This window comes from Pseudonaja textilis, chromosome 2 (genome assembly GCF_049901715.1).
Source record: "Pseudonaja textilis isolate UNSWEBS1 chromosome 2, rPseTex1.2, whole genome shotgun sequence".
Lineage (NCBI taxonomy): Eukaryota > Metazoa > Chordata > Lepidosauria > Squamata > Elapidae > Pseudonaja > Pseudonaja textilis.
The window spans coordinates 154,019,248-154,040,309 of record NC_141991.1 but is presented as its reverse complement, the minus strand read 5'-3'; the positions used below and the strand labels follow the sequence as shown (position 1 = coordinate 154,040,309).

At 43.6% G+C, this 21,062-nt stretch overlaps 2 protein-coding genes and 1 pseudogene across 4 annotated transcripts in view; 2 read left to right on the top strand and 1 right to left on the bottom strand.

The window, feature by feature from the left end:
* The first annotated feature begins 225 nt into the window (after nucleotides 1-225).
* The window catches only part of QTRT1 (queuine tRNA-ribosyltransferase catalytic subunit 1), a 57,687-nt gene continuing 36,850 nt past the window's right edge, over nucleotides 226-21,062 (top strand). For 2 of the 3 annotated variants that reach the window (XM_087926041.1, XM_026716773.2), the window contains exons 1-2: nucleotides 226-480; nucleotides 5,172-5,240. In XM_087926041.1, coding sequence (XP_087782167.1) covers nucleotides 268-480; nucleotides 5,172-5,240 — 282 coding nt within the window. In that variant the 5' untranslated portion in view covers nucleotides 226-267. The remainder of the gene's footprint in view (nucleotides 481-5,171; nucleotides 5,241-21,062) is intronic. The other variant, XM_087926039.1, reaches the window with a different exon arrangement.
* LOC148127187 (uncharacterized) lies at nucleotides 6,458-15,042 on the bottom strand (annotated as a pseudogene).
* LOC148127186 (uncharacterized) lies at nucleotides 15,817-17,136 on the top strand. Its single transcript, XM_087927688.1, has one exon. It carries the CDS (start codon nucleotides 15,817-15,819, stop codon nucleotides 17,134-17,136), a length of 1,320 nt encoding a protein of 439 aa, XP_087783814.1.

The following is a 21,062-nucleotide window of genomic DNA, read 5'->3' as shown; positions in this document are numbered from 1 at the left end:
ACGAACTGTTGTTTTGTTTGCAATGTAAGCCGTTTCGAGTGCTTATTGGTGAAGGGATAATAGTCAACAAAGTTGTCTCTCTATTTTTTATAGTTCTATAGTCGTAGTTTAGATGTTAAACCAATGACGTTTTGAGACAAAGGGCAAGGAAAAAAGGGCGGAATATCTTTTATTCCTGTTGCAGGAAAGAAGCGGCTTTTCCGCCACCATAACTCCGCCTCCGGCAGTGACATCATATGATGTCTGGCGGCAGATCTTCTTATTGCTATGTCGGCAACGCTCTCCCTGCGCGTGGTTGCAGAATGTAAGCAGAGTAAGGCTCGTGTTTGTGAGCTGCGACTACCGCATGGCCTCGTTGATTGCCCGGTCTTCATGCCTGTCGGCACGCAGGGAACCATGAAAGGACTCACCGCTTTGCAGCTAGATGCGCTGGGATGCCGCCTGTGCTTAGGCAACACCTATCATCTGGGCATGCGACCCGTAAGTCGAGCCTTCCGCATAGACTAGAGTTGTACCAGCACTCTTAGGGAGAAAACTAGAGTTCTGATGTAGATGTCTTGGGACAACTCATTACTGGGACCTGCTACAAGACAGATTAGAATTCTTTATTGGTCAAGTGTGATTGAACACACAAGGAATTTGTCTTGGTGCAAATGCTCTTAGTATACATAAAAGAAAAGATGCATTCGTCAAGAATCATAAGGTACAACTCTTAATAATAGTCATAGTGTACAATAGGCAATCAAATCATACTAGGAAACAGTCAATAGTACAGAAACAATATAGATCGTAAGAATACAAGCGACAAAGTTACAGTTATACAGTGACAAGTGGGAGGGAATAGGCAATAAGGAGTGAGGAGAAGATTAATAATAATAGGAGTGCAGACATTGTAAATAGTTGGACAGTGTTGAGGGAATTATTTGTTTAGCAAATTGATGGCATTTGGGAAAAAACTGTTCTTGTGTCTAGTGTGCAGTGCTCTATAGCGTCGTTTTGAGAGAAGGACTTGAAACAGTTTATGTCCAGGATGTGAGGGGTCTGTAAATATTTTCACAGGGTTCTTTTTGACTCATGTAGTATGTAGGTCCCCGATGAAAAGGAGGTTGGTAGTAATTGTTTTTCTGCAGTCCTAGTTTTAACCTATGTACTATATAACTTTTTAGCAGTGTGATATGTGACAGTATTCCCAGGACATTTACAATATTTGTTCCAGAGAGGACAACCCAAACCAGCCCTAAGCCACATGTTTGATTTGGAAGATTGAACTTTAGTTGGGGCTGGATTTTCATAACATACACCATCAAGTCATATTGTATTTTGCTTATTTATGTGTTTTAGATTTTATAGAATCATTCAACTTTATTAAAATCACGGTTATTCAAACCATGGCTTATTATGTTCTTTGAATACAGCATATTTCTTTTGGTCTTAATCTGAGCTTCAATCTGAAATTAATGCCGAGTTATAGGATTGTTACTGATCAAATATCCCCTAGTTTTGCAACACACTGAACCATAAATTAGCTACCTGTAAATTGGCTGTATTTAAATAATAAGGTAAAACCACAAATTCTGATTGTATTTGAGCTGTTTGTTGTATGAATTGACCTATTGCAGCTAGTTTATGGTTCATTCAAGAACCTAGGATATTTGATTATTTGTTTCAAAGTTTATTATGGAATAAGTATTTATATGAATATAAAGCCATTCTCCTACCACTTTCTCACTGTAATATGAAGTTGATGAAATACAGTTATAGTAGAACTATTTAATAAATTAAAACAAGATAGAAAAAGTGATAATTCCTCTATTTCCTGCTTGTTCACTGCCTTATATTTGGTTTATATGGGGTTTATGCCGAAAAGATTTAGCAAAAACATCACTAATAACTGAAATATCTAGTATGTACAGTTGTCAGGTGTGAAAGACCAGGTACACATATAAAGGTCTAATTAAATATTGCCTCTAGATAAGATGGGCTGCTCACAAATCTAATAAATAAATAAATTTATTTATTTATTGCTAAACACCTATGCACAGGCTTCACAATTAACAGCAGGCACCTGCTTGGAGTTAGTTAAGGATCCATAGAATCCAGCAAAATATTATGGACATAATATACTTTGACTTCAGCAAGGCATTCGACAAAGTACACCACAACCTACTTCTTGATAAGCTAGACAAAAGTGGGATAGATCGGGGTTGCCAACCTTTTGGACCTCAGGGACCACCAAATTCATAATTTTAAATCCCGCGGACCACTAATATGAATTTTGACTGACGATGGCTTGCTGACATTGGTGAGAGAGAGACAGAGTGAGAGATCTGATCTAACCCCAGCTGGTGGTGATATTCCTAGTCTCTCTCTCTCTCTCTCTCTCTCTCTCTCTCTCTCTCTCTCTCACACACACACACACACACACACACACACACACACACACGGCCCTCACACACCCCCACCCACTCCAAGGCAGCCACATTCCTAACCTGCTTTTCAGCTCCGTTCTCAGTGGAAGTGGGAGAGAGAGATCTGATCTAACCTTGGAGGGCTGGTGTTGATGTTCCCTCTCTCTCTCTCTCTCTCTCTCACACACACACACACACACACACCACACAAACACAAACTAACAGAGGTCCCTTGCACACCTCCACCCACTCCAAGGCAGCCACATTCCTAACCTGCTTTTCAGCTCCATTCTCAGGGAGAGAGAAACAGAGAGATTCTATTCTGCGATCGGTAGGACATGTGGTGGGAAATTTTCTGTCTACAGGGACCCTAGGAAAGGCTTGCATCGGAATAACACGAGGTAGTGAGGGGAAAAAGTCTGCAGGAAAATTCCCCACCCCGTTTTCCTACCGATCAATCGTTCTTTATTTGGGATCGCAGGATACCAAGGGGGGGGGGGGGAGAGATTTTTTGCTTCATGCAAGGAAAGCAGCAGAAGCAACAGAAGTCTTTCTTTCTCTCCCCCCAAACTCCGTCAGAAATGAGTCTTTGCTGGCACAGCCTCTTGGATCAGGATGCCTTACAGGGTCCCAAAGACTAATTTCTGAGGAGTTTGGGGGAGAGAAGGACTTTTGCTGCTTTCCTTGCATGCAGCCAAAAGCAGGAAAAGAAAGAAGTGAAAAGAAGCAGCCCAGTGGCAGGCAAGTTTCCCCCCCTCCGCCCTTTCCCCCCTCCCCTCACTACCTCGTGTTATTCCGATGCAAGCCTTGTGTTCTCATGGGCCATGTGGGAGGCTCAGCCTTGTGTTCCCGCACAGCCTGGATTAATTGCTTTGGGGGCATGCTCTGGGGGTGACATTTCTCTGCAGACCACCAAAATTTTCTCACGGATCACCAGTGGGCTGCAGACCACCAGTTGGCAACCACTGGGATAGATAGCATCACTATCAGATGGATTTGTAACTAGCTGACAAACCATATTCAACAAGTAGTCCTTAATGGTACTACATCTACATGAGAGGAGGTAAGCAGTGGGGGACCACAAGGTTCTGTCCTAGTCCCAATACACTTCAATATCTTCATAAATGACTTAGATGAAGAAATAGAAGGGGAATTTACCAAATTTGCGGATGATACTAAACTGGCAGGAATAGCCAACACCCTAGATGATAGGCTCATGATCCAGACTTGAACACTGCACCCTATCTAACAAAGTGAAATTCAATGTAAAGAAAAGTAAAGTCTTAGGCAGGAAAAACCAGAAGTATGTAGACTGGGTGAAACCAGGCTTAACAGCAGTAACTGTGAGAGGGATCTTGGAGTCTTAGTGGGCAACCAATTAAATATGAGCCAACAGTGTGTGGTGGCAGCCAAAAAAGCCAATGCAATCCTAAATTGCATTAACAGAAGGATACAATCAAGATCAAGGGAGATACTAATACCTCTCTATAAAGCCTTAGTAAGACCATACCTAGAGTACTGCATCCCAGCTTTGTCACCACACTATAAAAAAGATGTTGAGACTCTAGAAAGAGTGCAGAGAGGAGCAACTAGGGTGATTAGGGGACAGGAGAAAGAAAACATATGAAGAACGGTTACAGGAACTGGGCTTGGCTAGTCTAGTAAAGAGAAGGACCAGGGGAGACATGATAGCAGTTGTCCAATATTTGAGGGGCTGCCACAGAGAGGTGGCAAGCTATTTTCCAAAGCACCTGAAAGTCAGACAAGAAATAATGAATGGAAACTCAACAAAGAGAGATTCAACCTGGAAATAAGGAGAACTTTTCTAACAGATCAACAAATGGAACAGGTGCCTTCATCACTGGAAGTTTTCAAGAAGTGACTGGACTGCCATCTGTAAAAAATGGTGTAGGGTCTGCTTGGGCAGGGGGCTGGACTAGATGACCTTCAAGATCCCTTACAACTCTGTTAATCTGAATTCAGGGGGAGGGGGATTGTACATAGTGATTCTAAACTGATTCTTCTTCTGACCCAAGTTCTGCCACTTCTCTTACAATAGCATAGCCAGCAAGATACCTGTCTCTTCATCAGATTTCTGTTCTTAAATGTTTTGGAATTGGTTAAGTTAATTTGCCTGTTGTACATCCCTTCATCATGTGTCCCTGTTTTGATTATGGCTTTTGCTTCCAATGAATGGACTGTAACTCAGTTAAAGAAATAATTGATTTGCATATTGTAGTTTCAAACACTTCATTAGCATCTTATGCTATATCACCTCTCTAAAGTAGAATCACTGTGTGTTGCAACTGATTATGAACATTTGAGAATTACTTATCCAGGATTCGTAATAAGCATATAGCAAAGGTAACAAATAGAGCCAGAAATTTCTTGGTTTCTAGTTTAGTTTGATAACTACTGTATCATTTATCTTGTGTAGCCTGTCTGTGTTTGGCCTCTAAAGCATACACAGAGATGTTATAATAGCACAAATAACCAGAGATTTATGTTTATTCCCATACCCTTTTGGGTTTGCATAAAATCACTGAATGTATAATGCATCTATCTTGGAACTACTTTAGCATGAACTTGCAAAATTGGCAAAATATAGCTCGATGTTGCATGTTTAGCTATGATTTATTCATCAAGCCCAACATACTAAATTCATAGTGTGTAAGCAATAGTAAATGGGTTCATGCAACATGCTAAGGATCTTGGCACTAGTAATGTGATGGGTACTCATGACAATATTTCATGCTGTTCCAGGGACCAGAGCTTATCAAAAAAGCTAATGGACTCCATAGCTTTATGAACTGGCCAAGAAACCTTCTCACAGTGAGTATGACTGAGGAAGTTGTCTGTACCTGGAAAATCAACTCTTGCTATAATTGAGCTTTGCTATAGTTAAGAAGAATAGAAAACAGTGACCTATATCACAGATCCATATAAGTAAAAGCATAGTGCAAGCACATGCATGTGGAATTGTATTGTTAAACTATGGAAGTGCTTGATAAACCAGATAATTCTTTTGTCTTTCCAAATGGTGAAAATATTTTTAGTACACTCTGTGTCCAATTAAAAAACACAGGAAAGCAGGACTGGCAAAATTTTGTTCATCATGTACAGTAATCACATGAAAATCTTTATGCATTCATTAAGTGCTTGACCCTGATCCTATGCATTTTTTCTTAAAAGCAAGTCTCATTCTTTTCAGTGGAATTTATTTATTTGAACCCGGCTTTTACAAACAACTCAAGGCAATAAACATACCCAATATACCTTCCTCCTCCTACTTTCCCCACAACAACTCTGAGAGATGGGTTGGACTGAGAGAAAATGACTGGCCCAAGTTCACCCAGCTGGTTTTCATGGCTACAGCAGGACTAGAACTCAGAATCTTTGGCTTTTTAACTTGTTGCCTTAACCAATATGTATAGAATTTCAGCCTCAGCCAGTAGCTGCATATCTGAGCGTAGAAATCTGAATCTTGGTAAGTAAATGTGAGAGGTGAAGATGGGGAGAGATTTACCCTTATTAGTAAAATGAATGATTTGCTGCGTCATGTTGAGCAGAGAAGATAAGCAAATGCGCTTGAAGAAAACCAATGACCACAATATTCTCATTGTGCCCCATTTCCAAATCCTGTTGGCACAACCAGCAATAATCCTTGGTATTGTTTTTCTTCCAGGAGTTCTGTAGCTGCTGACTCTGGTTACTTAGCCAACAGTCCTGGGTCCTGTAGCAAGTTTTAACCAGATATCCTGGAACTTCAACATCTAATACAGTCCTTGTGAATTCGGGGAATAATTGAGCCAGTATGGATTTGTGTAATTTATGTCTCACCATATTTTTTTATGGGAGAGACACTCCATGTCTGACTCCTCCTATGAGACTTGTCCAGTATAGTTTAACCTCTGGCAAAACTTTCATCTTCTTCAGAGCACACAAGCCCTACAACCACATCAAGGGAGTGTCACTGAGGAATTATTATTATTATTATTCACAAAAAACAACAATGTACACAGCAAACGAGATAATTATGCTGGATTTCGTATCATAAATCACTAGTCGAACACTTCCCAAGCGTTTAGGACTGGGTGATGAACCGGCAGATTATGTGAGCAGATCCCAGTAAGGTGGCCTTCTGCAGCTAACCAATGGTGATTTTGTCAGCGCCAATTGTTTTTAAGCGTTTGCCTAGGTCTTTAGGCACAGCACCCAGTGTGCCGAGTACCACTGGAACCACCTACACTGGTTTATGCCAGAGTCTCTGCAGTTCGATTCTCAAGTCCTGATATCTGGTGATTTTTTCAAGATGTTTCTCATTGATTTTGCTGTCACCTGGTATGACAATGTCGACGATCCACACTTTTTTCTTCTCCACAATCGTGATATCCGGAGTGTTTTGTTCTAAAACTTTATCAGTATGTATTCAGAAGTCCCATAGTAGTTTTGCATGCTCATTTTTGATCACTTTTTCAGGCTTATGATCCCACCAGTTCTTTGCTACAGGCAGATGGTAGTTGTGACACAAATTCCAGTATACCATCTGAGCGACTGTGTTGTGACGTTGTTTGTAGTCAGTCTGAGCAATTGTCTTACAACAGCTCAGTATGTGATCGATGGTTTCATATGCTTCTTTGCAGAATCTGCATTTGGGGTCATCAGCAGATTTTTCTATTTTGACTTTGATTGCATTCGTTCTGACGGCTTGTTCTTGGGCTCCAAGAATCAGGCCTTCTGTCTCTTTCTTCAGTGTTCCATTGGTCAGCCATAACCAGGTCTTTTCCTTATCTACTTTCCCTTAGAAATGGTAATGATGATGATTATATTATTTTGTTTATTATTATTATTATTATTATTATTCGCAGTCAGCCAGATGTTCAGACTGGGTTTGGCATTTTTGTCTGTCTATCGAGTCTTTACCAAGGACCTAGGCAAATCTGGATATTTTATGGTGTTACAGATATCGCCTCAGGATAGAAGCTGTTCCAAGTAAAGCTGCCTTCTGCAATTGACTGATGGCAAATTTGTCGATGCCTATGGTGTTCAAGTGGTGCTCCAGTTGTTTTGGGACTGCACCCAAGGCCCCTATTACTATTGGTACTACCCTTGCTTGCCTTTGCCATAGTCATTCTATGTCTATATGTAGGTCTTTGTATGAGGGCTATCCACAAAATAGATTATGTTTTCGTCTGTAGCAAGAAGGGGCGGAGCTAGTGCAGCCATCTTTGGTCTGTGCGTCCGCCGCTCAGTCTGCATCTAGTTGTGCTAGTAGGAGGTTCGTATCATTGCCCGTTATTTCACAGCAAACGTTTGAAATGTGCTGCAATTGAAAATCCCGCGAGTTGTGAGGTGCGATCAGTGATAAGGTTTTTATTGGCAAAAAACCATAAACCGATTGAAATTTTTCGGCAACTGTGTGAAGTGTACGGGGACAACATCATCAATGAAGGTGGAGTGCGCCAATGGTGCATTAAGTTTAAAAATGGCTGAACTAACGTTCATGATGAATAGCGGAGTGGACGTCCGAGCATTGTGACCGATGAACTGGTCGTGAAAGTCGATGACAAGATTTGTGAAAATTGCTGTTTCACAGTAACGGAACTTTCACTTAGTTTTCCACAAATTTCACGTAGTTTGTTGCATGAAATTGTTACACAAAAGCTAGGCTACCACAAATTTTGTGCAAGATGGGTGCCAAAAATCCTGACAGAAAACCACAAGAGTCAGCGTATGGCTGCATCATTGACATTTCTGTACTCTTACGACAAAGATGGAGATTCGTTTCTTGATCGAATCGTAACTAGAGACGAGACTTGGGTCAAACATGTGAACAGCGAGACCAAATTGCAGTCTATGGAGTGGCGGCACACAAATTCCCCCCAAAACCAAGAAAATGTTTGCAAACGTTCTCTGCAAGGAAGATTATGGTGACTGTTTTTTTGGGATAGGCAAGGTGTGCTTCTTATCGATTTTCTGGAACATGGTGCAACAATAAACTCTGTGAGGTATTGGAGAGTTCCGGTTTGCAGCGCTTCGGGGCAGGCAGGAATCCGCGATCGTGCATGGTTTCTGCCTGCACTCACCACTGGAGTGTCCTGAGTCATCTGGCTTCAGGGCTAGCCACCTCCGTAGAAGGTGGTGAAGATAGGGGGGATCTGACAGGGTCGAGAGAAATCACACCTCTCTTCCCTAGCCGGCTAAACCCCCTTTTCCGAAGGCGGTAGAGCGGCGGTCAGAAATGTCTGCCACAAAGAAGCGCTCAGCTGGAAAAGAAAGTACAGGAGAAGTTAAGAAGTGAAAGTTTTTTTGCTGACCAGGACAAAGCAACAATGAAGGCATCCTGGAACTTAAAATCTGTACAAGATACATTGTTCCCAGAGATCTACAAGCGGCGAATGGAATTTAAAAGGGAAAGTTATTTTTTTTCACTCTCCTTCCTAACGATGACAGCGAACAGAAATACATGAGAAATCGGAAAAACCCGCTTTGGCATCAATAGGTAAACTGGATAATTAAATGCTAACAGGATAATAAGGATTTCTGAACATTTAAAAAAAAATTTTTGCTGTAAGTGGGAAGGGAGAGGAAAAGAATTGGAGCAGGATTTGGAAGTAAGGAGGAGATTGCCTAGAATTTTTAAAGAATCATTAAATACTAACAAGACTTCTAAAAGATACATTTTAACTGGAACTTTGCAACTAAACAGTAACCCCAGAAAGATAAAGTGAAGAAAGAAGAAAGTGCTAAAAGAAACAGCTTATTTGGACTGTTTGGTGACTTGGGGACTTTTGGAAATTATCTTTGAAGGACTAAAAACACTTGGGTGGTTGTTTTGGAAAAAAAAATTTCTTTCTACAATGGCATCACTTGTAGATGAATTAAAAATTGAATTCAAAAAATACAAAGAAGAAGAACAAGAAGGGAAAGACTCTCTTGGCACTCTTTTTCAATTCTTAGAAATGGCGATTTGCACCTATGAGAAACTGACTGCAACTGCACAACAAGATGATTGGGATAAAGAAGAAGCCATCTTTGATGAACAAGTAACTGTATTTGGGGAAGAAAGGGAGAAGGAGGATAAGAAAAAGGGGACTTTAAGATTCAAAAAAACAACCAAAAAAGAGAAAAATAAGGTGAAAAGTGGATATAATGTTAGAAAACAACAGAAAGGGGGAATGCAGAAGAAGAAAAGGGAGGTGGAGAGACAAGGGGGTAAAAAGGGCAGGGAGAAGAAGAAGCGAGGGAGGAAGGAAGGGATGAGAAGCCTCAATGGTGTGGAGCAAGATGTAAAGGAAACAAGATTCATTTAGAGATAATGGGTAAAATTTAATTGAAAAGGGGATTCTGCAAAGGTACATAAGATTGTATTGTTATATTTGTACTTAGAAATAATGTTAGAAAATTGGAAACAACATGTGATCAAAAAATGGGATAAAATATTCAGTGTAACTTAGTGAAATTTTTGTGAATAAAAGGAAGGCAATGAAATAAATGAAAGAATTGAAGTAGGAGGAAATGGGAACATTTAAATGACACAACGATTTAAAATATAAGTGATTTGAAGTGGGGGGGAATAATTATGGAAAGTATAAGTGTTCCCATAAAAGTATGATATTCAATTGAAAAGTAATGTGTAAAATGTTTAAGATTTAAATGAATATTAATATTAATGATAGATTTGAATTGGCATGGATAGTTGTTTTAATTATATTGCATACTTATAAATTGTTCTTTTTTCAAAATATAATGTGTAACTTTAGAATGTACTAAACAGAATCCCAATGAAAGTTATGTACTATACTAAGTGTTATAAATTTAGGGGAAATAGTTAAAGGCGTCACACTTCAATTAGGGTACAGGAGAAATTTTGTTTAAAGAGAAAAGATAAATAGATGGCTGGAAACAGAACAGACAAAGAATAATAAGCATAACAACCTGAACTGAGATGAGATAAATAAAATAAAACTAAGAAAGTTAAAAGAGGTGAGAAGCTATATAGAAAATGGAAAATGGTAATAAGATATGGAATGGTATATAAAATGAACATGAATTTGAATTTGTGTCTGTATGAAGAGATGTAACCCGGGATCAAGCAGCTTTCAGAAAAGATGTTTTATGTTTTGTTTGTGTATTGTTTTTGAAAATTAATAAAATTTGTTTTAAAAAAAACTCTGTGAGGTATTGTGAAACGTTGCAAAAACTAAGAAAAGCAATTCAGAACAAGCGTAGAGGAAAGTTAAGCTTAAAAAATTTGTTTTTGCATGACAATGCCCGACCACACACAGCAAATCGCACTTGCTTTCAAGTGGGAGATTTTTCCTCATCTTGCACCAAGCGACTACCACTTGTTTCCGAGGATGAAGACCTGGCTTGGAATACAGCGCTTTGATGATGATGCGGAACTGCGGGCGGGCGTGACTGACTGGCTCAAATCTCAGGTGGCTGAATTTTATGACAATGGAATTACAAAGCTTGTTCACCACTATGATAAGTGCCTCAATTTGTTCGGTGAATATGTTGAAAAGTAGTATTTAAGTGTCACTTTCAAGTGTATATAATAAAAAATTTTTCCTACACTTTGTTTTTTTTCTATCGCAAAATGTAATCTATTTTGTGGATAGCTCTCGTATTTTGTTATCTTCTCCAGTTCTTTTTCTTCTCTTCTGCTGTCTCCAGGCACTGCCACATCTACTATCCAGACTTTTTTGTCTTTCTTATCAACAGCTGTTAAGACCGGGGTGTTTTGTGGCAGGTGCCTGTCTGTCTGGATTCTGAAGTCCCAGAGCAATTTAACTTTTTCATCTTCTATGACTTTTTCTATTTTATGGTCCCACCAGTTCTTGCTTACAGGCAAATGATATTTCTTGCAGATCTTCCAATGCATCATTGTTGCTACTTTGTCATGCCGCTGCTTGTAGTCAGTTTGTGCAATCTTCTTGCAGCAGCTTACCAGGTGGTCCACTGTTTCTTCAGCTTCTTTTCATAGGCGGTACTTACTGTCTGTTCCTGTCTTCTCAATTCTGGCTTTGTCCTTAAGGCTTGGTCTTGCACAGCCAGAATTAATTCCTCGGTCTCTTAATTTTCCTGCTCTTAGCCATTGCCAGGTCTTGTTATTATCTGTTTCCCTACTGTTTTTTAAATGTACTGGCTATGTAATCTTTCCATGCTTCCCATGCTTCTTGTAGGCCAGTTTAATCTCTCTGGTAGTCAGTAAGCCTTCCTGGCATATTAACTTCAGTGCATCTTCCCCATTGTCCTTCAGATATTCTTCCAAAGTCCTTTTTCCTTCTTCAGCTATCTCATGTACTTGCAACATTCCACGCCCACCTATTTGCCTTGGTAGGTAGTCTGACAATGTCGCTGCGAGGATGAAGATGAGATGTTTATGATGACGATTATTATTATTATCTCTTTTATTCATTAAACATAAAACTCAAGTCAACTGACCATTTAAAAATGTATCACAAATACCAGTGACTGGTGCTAATGGTTGATATGGGTTGCTGCCAGCGTCCTAGTTATCAACCAAGTATCTTCTTAAAATATACAATGTTCCAAGTAGCGCAGCTTTTTGCAATTCTGCTGGTGTTATTGCAGGAGGCTGCAATTTCTTGTGTGTTTGTAAAATTCTTGGACATGGTACCAACTGCCCCAATGACAGTGGGCATCACTGTTACATGTTTCATCAATAACCGTGTAATTTCAATGGCCAGGTTGAGATATTTCGTGATTTTTTTCAGTTCTTTTTCTTTGATTCTGGCATCTCCTGGTACAGTGATATCAATAAATTGCACACTTTGGCCCTCAACAACCATAATATCTGGCGTGTTGTGTTCCAAATGGCTACCTGTCTGTATTTGAAAGTCCCATAAGATCTTCACCGTCTCATTCTCGACAACCTTTTCCACTTTATGTTCCCATGACCTTTCGGATACAGGTAGGGCATATTTTTTACATAATGACCAGTGGATTAATTTAGCAACTTGATCATGTCTAGCTTTGTTTGCGTGATTTTGCTGCACTCATATATTAAGCGTGAAACCGTTTTGACTTTGTCATTGTAAAGTTGGCAGTTTGGATTGTCAGTGGAGTTTTGTATCTTCATATTCATGGCATTCGTCTGTAGTGCTTGTTCTTGAGCAACAAGTATTAAACTTTCCATTTCTTTTTTGATGGTTCCTTTCTTAAGCCATACCCATGTCAAGTTGTTATCACATTTTCCTTCAATGCTTTTCAAGTGCTGTCCATGCAAAGTTTTGGTTTTCTATCTATTGAATCTGTTATCCAGTTGTTTTTCCTTATATTCTGCCTTTGTTTCTGTTGTTTTTAGAATGTCCTCTGTTTTCACAGCCTACAGCAATTTTTCTGTACTTTGGTTCACATCAAACCAAATGTACTTTGGTTCATTTGGTTAGTTTTTCTTCTACAGTTTGATGGATTTGCAATAGCCCTCTGCCCCCTATTCTTCTTGGCAGGTACAATCTGTCAATGTCACTTTGTGGATGTAAAGTATTCAAAAATTTATACGTTTTCTGGTCCAGGTTTTTCCAATTCAGCCACAGTCCAGTTCATGATTCCAGCTGGGTAGTATATTACTGGAACTGCCCATGTATTAATGGCTTTAATTGTTTCCATAATTCAGTGTTGATTTTGATATTTTATGGACCTGCCTGATGTATTCCTTTTGCGTTGACTCTTTGACTTTTCCATTCAAGATATTATCTGCTTCTAATATGCCTGGCTATTTATAACCATCATCCTTTGCTAATGCTTTCACGATGCTTCCATTTCCATTATTTTTTCTATTTTTTCCATTATTTCTTGGTGCATTATTATTATCATTATCATCATCACCATCATTATTATTATTATAGTTCATCACACAGTCAACCAGATAGTCAGACTGGATTCAGCATTTTTGCCTACCTATTGAGTCCTATCCATGGACCTGGAACAGGCAATGTGGATATTTGATGGTATTACAGATATCATTGCAGAGTGTAAGCTGTTCTGAGTAAAACCGTCTTTTGCAATTGACTGATGGTGAATTTGCAATTGACTGATGGTGAATTTGTGAATTTGCCAATGGTGATGGTGTTCAAGTGGTGTTCTGCTGTTTTGGAATTGCACCCAAGGTGCCAGCAAAAACTATTGGCGCTACCTTTGCTTGTTTCTGCCATAGTCTTTCTATTTGTCTTTACAGGTTTTGTATTTTGTTGTCTTCTCCAGTTATTTCTTTGCTGTTTCCAGGTACTGCCATGTCCACTACAAAGTTTTCTTTTCTTATTGACAATATTGGTAAGTCTGGTGTGTTATGTAGCAGATGCCTGTCTGTCTGAATTCTAAAGTCCCAGAGAAATTTATTTTCTATGACTTTCTCTTTTTGTGATACCACCAATTCTTGCCTGCAGGCAAATGATATTTCTTGCAGTTCTTCCAAAGCACTATTATTGCTACTTTGTCATTACATTGCTTGTATTCAATCTGGGAAATGTTCTTGCAGCAGCTAACCAGGTGGTCTAGTGCAGAAGTGTCAAACTTGATTTCATTGAGGGCCACATCAGGGTTGTGTTTGACCTCAGGGGCAGGGGTGGGCATGGCTAGGGTGGGCGTGGCTAGCTCAACATCTTGACATTACTCATTTTAGGGGCGCTTGTGGCCCGAGCGCACTGCCAGCAAAAATGGGCTTCTGAGCTCTGTTTTTGGCTGTGACAGCCTCCTGCAGTCCTCTGCCAGAGAAAACAGAGCTTGGGTGAGCCACGCATATCCCCTGGGCCCTGTTTTTGGCCGCAATGGCCTCCTGCAACCCACTGCCAGCAAAAACGGAGCTCTGCTTTCACTGGCAGAGGGCTGCAGGAGGCCGTTGCGGCCAAAACCAGGCCCTGGGAGGGCCACGTTTGACACCCCCGGTCTAGTGTTTCTTCAGCTTCTTTGCAAGATAGTATTTGCTATCTGTTGCTGTCTTCTCGATTCTGGTTTGTATGCATTTTTCCTTATAGCTTGGTCTTGTGCAGCCAGAATTAGCCCTTTTCCATAGAGCTGCTACGAGTGTCCAGGTTGGGAGGAGCTCCAGTCTCGGCTCTCACAGGCTGAGCTTGAAATTGAGGAACGCCTCTCACCATCACGTGGTCCTCTGGGCGCTCCCCAGTTTTTAGCTCAGCCTCGTGGCAGTCAGGCTGTTTTTCTCGCACTCTGGTCGTTCAGCAGTTTTTTCTTCAGAATTCCTCACTTAAATTGGACCCTACCTAAGCAGCGCTGTGAACTCGAGGTTTGAACTCCTGGGGAGTCTTCTCTTATTGGGGGGATACCTTATTTCGCCTTCTTACAGGAGAAAAATTCCAGCGCTTCGAGCGCTGCCCCCACCCTCCGTCTGCCGCTTTTCGCTCCGTGCGAAGCCGCTTTGTTTCGTTTTTGCCTGCCTCATTTCTGATCGCCGTTTCCCCCCCGCGAACGCCTTTAGCCCAGGGAAACTCGCTTCCCTTTCTCTCCCCTTGGTTTTGCGGCCTGCTGGCCTTCTATTTTCTTTCTGGGAGACTACCGCCGCTGGGGTTTGCCTCCAATATTTCGCGGCCTCCATTTTGGCCGCCGCGTGACGCCTGCCATCTTGGGCGCGTCCAGGAGCCGCCGCCATCTTGTTTGTGGCCGCATGGCCGTCCGCCATTGCTAGAGGCCTACCTGCAGGCTGCGTTATTTCTGATTTACTGGGCAGATCCTCGGACTGCCCAAATCTGCCCAAACCTTTGAAAACCCTGTCTAGGTACTTCTTCAAGACATAAGGGTCCGTTGGCACCGCAGCCTCCCCCCCCCAGCAAGGCGAGGTAGCAGCTCTGCTATCCCCCTTCCCCGGTCCGCCCGGCAGGGGCAGCTGCTTGGCGTTCATTTTCTGGCTGATTGGCTTCTGGGCTAGGCCCTGCTCCTCAACAATTTTTCTAAAAAGGGGGGTGCGAAACGAGCACTGGGATCCCCAACCTCTACGTAGGCCGCATCCAGACGTGCCAACCGTCTTGCATTAATTCAAAATTTCTTTTTTCTCTCTCTCCAGATGGCAGATGACAATACATCTCGTGGCACTTCTTTGAAGGCCAAGTCAAAATCTCATCACCTGCGCAAACAGGCACAGGAGGTATCCAAAGCCTCCCAGAGGGATGCCCTTAGGCGGCACAGGGCCCTTGAGAAGGAGATTGACAGGCGGTCTAGAGAGTCAAGCTCTGTGCCCCTGGCTCCTTCCAATCCCACTCCTTCAACCTCCACCCATCCTCCTCTTCCCTCCTCCCCTGCTCCTTCCTCTTCCTCACAGCCTAGACAGGCCCCTGAGGCCACCTTTACTCCCACTGCTGCAGGCCTGCGCCCGGAGGAGTCTCATCCACCCCCCACGGTGGAGATCCCTGAAAACCTGAAACAATGGATGGAGCTGGCCATCCGGCAAGGGATAGCGCAAGAGCTTCAGCAGCTGGCCGGACTGGCCCCTCGGCCTGTGGCCCCTGAGTCTCAAGCACCATCGGTTCGATCGCTCCCCGGATCAGCGGTCTCGCACGGTCAGGCAGCATCCCACGGGGATTTGCCCTTGCCTTTGGGGATGGAGGAGATGGAGACCCAGGAGCCCGGGGGACCTACCCTCTTTGGGGATGAGGAAGACCTCGATTTGGGGTCCATCATGGGCAGTGAGCTCTTTTCGGGAGCAGACCCACTGGAGGGGGACATGTCGGAGGACGAGGGCCTCACTCCGGACCAGCCCGCATTTGTGGGGCTGTTTAAACCGCACCTGTTTAGGTCTCTCCTATTCAAGGCCAAGAATACCTCTGGCCTGACCCCTCCCACTCTTCCCAAGCCAGCGGCATCGGGGGAACCTCTCGACTCCATTTTTTCCCAGCCCGTGGTGGAAACTGATGTGATCCCTGTTCCACCTATCTTTTCCGACCTGGTCTCCAGGCAGCTAGCCTCCTCGGGGCCCCGTCCCCCTCCCAACACTCAGGACAAGCGGTTTTTCAACCTTGACCCGCAGTTCTCCCTATTGCTCGATCCCCCTCCTGTGGACGAGCCCATTGTAGGCCTAGCATCCCGTTCAACTCCTAGCGAGGCCCTAGAGGCACTCAAGCCCGAGGACAAACGAGCTGAACTGGCCCTGCGCCGCGCTCACCTTTCTGACGCTTGGGCAGTCAGAGCTTCCACTGCCGCGTCCTTTTTCATTAGATCTTCTATCAAGTGGCTGCAACAGCTCAAACAGCATGTCCCTGCAACCAACCTCAGAGCGCAGCAGGACATCGCTAAGCTCACGGCTGCGGCCGAGTTTTTGGCGGACGCCACCTTTCAGGCTGCAAAATTTTCTACCAGGGCCATTTCGTCCCTGGTTACCGCCCGCCGCCTGCTCTGGCTCCGCCACTGGCAAGCGGACGTCAAAAACAAGGCTAAGCTAGCGTCAGCCCCCATTTCTGGGGGGAAACTTTTTGGACCGGCTCTCGATCCATTCCTGGCCGAGACCCATAACAAACGCAAGTACCTCCCTTCTCTTTCTCGGAGGACTGACCTCAGAGGTCCCTCTCCCCCTTTTCACCAAAGTTCTTCCCGTTCCTCCTCCTTCCCCCCCAGGTACTATCAATCCCCTTCCTACAGACCTCTCGACCGGTCGGACTCCGACAGGTCCAGAAGAGGTACTTCATCCAAGCAGCCCTCCCGGGCTCCGGAGGCAGGCCGTTCCGTCGTTCCCAATAATGCAGCCGCCCCATAGGCGGCTGTCTCAAACTAAAAAAAAACAAAAAATGAAGAAGGCCAAACCCTACCTTGCCCCCTCTTTATGTTTCCATCCCCCTTGGACTTCCCTCCGTTCCCAGGGTGTTAACTGAGGCTTGGGGCGGCTCTTCCACCCATTTGTGATCCTTCTCTGTCCGGCTTCAGGTTGCCTGGACGACATCCTCAACTTCACTGCCCGGGAACCGGTTTTTCCCTGTCTCCGGACAGGTGGCCTACTCCACCAATCTTACAGGTTAGGAAGGCAAGAATAATTTGCCTTTTCAGACTTGCCTAAACTGTTGGGGAAGCTTACTTCATATATCTGCATTGTCCCTTGAGTCCCTTTCTTCCAGGTCTCTCAATGATTTCTGCTGCCGTACCAACGTTCAGAAAGGAACAACTCGCGACTTCGGGTCGGAGTTCCCCTAAGAGTCCTCTTGTCCCTCCCTTGATGGACCGGGCCGGCCATCAACAAGGGTCACTATCTCAAGGTACCCGACAGGCGATCCGTCATCACGGACGCAAGGCTACTCGGCTGGGGCGCTCTCGCCCTCCTCGTCTTGTCCCAGGGCAGCTGGTTGGCAACAGATCTACCCTGCTCCGCAGATTAGCTGGAAATCCTCGCTGTGCACCTGGCCTTTCGCAACTTGCTACCCCAGGTACGCGGACCTCTCGTTCTGGTCCTCACATACAACACCACCACAAAGACTCATGTATCCAGTCAAGAGGGCACTCAGTCAGCAAGGCTCATGAGGGAAGCCGAACACTTTTGCTGTTGGGCGGAACCGAATCTGGCCTCCATCAGGACAGGTCACATATCGGGAACATTGCTCATCTAAGCAGAAGGGCCCCTTCCCTCCCTTTTTCAAGGAGGTAGTCAATCTTCGGGCTCCCTACGGTGTATCCCTGCGCACCCTCTCTCAACGCCCAACCACCTACATTCTTCCCCAGATACCCCCCTCCAAGGGGCGGGGAACCACAATGCCCCCCGTTGCCCTTGGGCTCCAGGGCTCTTTCATGCCTCTCAGCCCCCTTTGGGTTCAGATGCCCTTGGTTTGCGATCTTCCGTAATTTTTGGGGGGGTTCCTCCTTGGAGACCCCCCCGGACAGGAGTCCCCTGTCCCGGGGTCCTCCACTACATCCGAACCCCCCCATGGCCCCAACCAGCCATCTGGGGGTCGAGCGGAACCACTTCAATGCGTAGAATGTTTCCTGCCGGTTATAGCCACCCGTATATATGATGCTACGTGGGTCGCCTTCCTTGCCTGGGCCCGCAAGTTCCAAATTAACCCTCTCTCTCTCTTTCCATCGCTCAGATCCTGGAATTCCTTCAGGAGGGCCTTTAACAAGGGACTGTCTACCAACACGCTAAGGCGTCAGATCGCTGCCCTCGCAACGGTTGTCTCTCGGACATTGGGGGTTCCATTTCCCACCACCCCCTTATCCGGGTTTTCCTCAGGGGAGCTTCCCTTCGCCCCCCGATCATACACCGTTTCCCGATCTGGGACCTCAATGGGGTCCTGGTCGTTCTTACCTAGCCCCCCTTTGAACCCACTAGGGAGGCTTCCTTACAGTGTCTCACCCTCAAGACTGTTTCTTCTTGTGGCCATCACATCCGCTCATCGGATCTCGGAGATGGCAGCCTTCCCATTAGGCAGGACCTTTGCGTTTTTCACTCTGATAGAGTCGTCCTACGCCCCGACCCTACCTTCCTCCCTAAAATAAATTCAGTATTTCGCAGAGCTCAGGAGCTCACACTCCCTAACTTCTGCCCCAATCCCTCTCGAGAGAGGGAGAGACAGTGGCACTCCCTTTATGTAAGGCACGCCTTGAGAGTGTATATCAACGCACCCAGCCTTTTCGTAAGTCAGAGGCCTTATCTGTGTCCTTCTAACCTGCTTCTCTTGGTCACAAGGTGATGCCCACAACCGTGGGCCGCTGGATTAGGGCCGCCATCGCCAAAGCCTACCAGGCACAGTCCCTCCCCATGGGCATTTTCGTCCACTCCACTAGAAGTGCGGCTACTTCTGCCGCATGGGCCACACAAGCCTCTATAGTCGACATTTGTAGGGCTGCCACCTGGGCATCCCCATCTCTCTTCATCAAGCATTATAAGATTGATGTATTTGCATCCGCCGAGGCTTCCTTTGACAGGCGGGTCCTTCAGCGGGTCCTCGAGGTTCCAGGTGAGGTTACACCCCAGACGGGAGCCCGCCCGCAGGACTTGCCAAGCTTTGGCATGTCCCAACCTGGACACTCGTAGCAGCTCTATGGAAAAGGGGCGTTGGTTCTTACCTGATACGCTTCTTTTCGTAGAGCTGCATAGAGTGTCCAGCCCCACCCATTAGCCCGTCTGGTGGGGAACCTCGCTGTCCGACCAAGCAAACTAATACTCTTTAGTCAGGATGAGAATAGGGCCTTCCTTCTCGTCTTCGCAAAACTGGGGAGCGCCCAGAGGACCACGTGATGGTGAGAGGCATTCCTCAATTTCAAGCTCAGCCTGTGAGAGCCGAGACTGGAGCTCCTCCCAACCTGGACACTCTATGCAGCTCTACGAAAAGAAGCGTATCAGGTAAGAACCAACGCCCCCTCTGTCTCTTTCTTCAACTTTCCTGCTCTTTGCTATTGGCAGGTCTTGTTGTTATCTGCTTTCCCTACTATTTTTTTAATGTAATGATCTGTCTTCCCATGCCTCCTTTCTCTTCATCATTTAACCTTTCTTGTAGACCAGTTTGCTCTCTTTAGTACTCAGTATTTCTTCCTGGTATACTAGTTTCAGTGCATCTTCTTCACAGTCTTTCAGCAATTCTTCCAAAGACATTTTTTCCTTCTTCAACCCTTTGATGTACTTGCAACATTCCATGCCCACCTATTTGCCTTATTAGGTAGAGTCACACGTCCCTGCAAGGATGAAGAGCATGTAATGATTCATTGTCATTATTTTTCTACCCAAGACCTTTAGTTCTGCTTGAGTCCAATCCACTATTGCAGCTGTGTATCTAAAGACTGGAATTACTATAGTGTTGATTGCCTTGATGGTATTTCCTCCACTGATTTTGGCCTTTAAGATTTTCTCCATTCTCTTGATGTATTTATTTCTAACCTTGTTCTTGACTTCATTGCGCTTGATGTTGCCAGCTTTGAAGATGCCTAGATATTGATAGTGATTATCTTCATCTAGATTCTTGATATTAGCAGACTTACATCAAGTTGGAAGGAAGCTTGGAAGTCTTCTGATCCCAAGCAGGAGACCCTATACCAAGGGTGTCAAACTCGACTTAATTTTTTTTTCCAAAAAGTTTTTTTTATTTTTAAGTTTTTACACATCTCTTTACGTGAGCAACGTGATTCCAGATTATAACACTTGTATATAATCATACTTTCATTTCCATCAATCTTATATAATATCATTACGTATCATTATTCATTTCACTCATCTTTAAGTAATTTCCCATTTCATATTTCAATCCATTAATTCAATATCAATATTTCATCCAAATATAAATTCCCAGTTCTTTATCCCCTATTATTTCCTTTTTCAGCTTACCAAATATTTTATTTAACATTACACATCATTATTATCCTTAATTTTCTCTAAGCCAATTATATGATATACAGTCTAAAGAGCGTAAAAATAAGAACCAATATATTTAGGATCCACATGGTATATCGCATCAATCTATCTAATTTGATAATTAATTCTCCAACTTTAAACATGCAAACGTTAAATAATCAACTGTATATTTTAAAACATGTATATTTTAAAATATCCCCCCCCCCTAAAATCACTAGAATGGCTTCTTAATATAACTCATTTCAACTTCACTTTTCTTCTAGTTATTAATAATCATATTTTCCCCTTTTATACTTGCCAAAATTTGTATGCTTTAATACATTTCACTTTTCTTATAATCATTAATAATC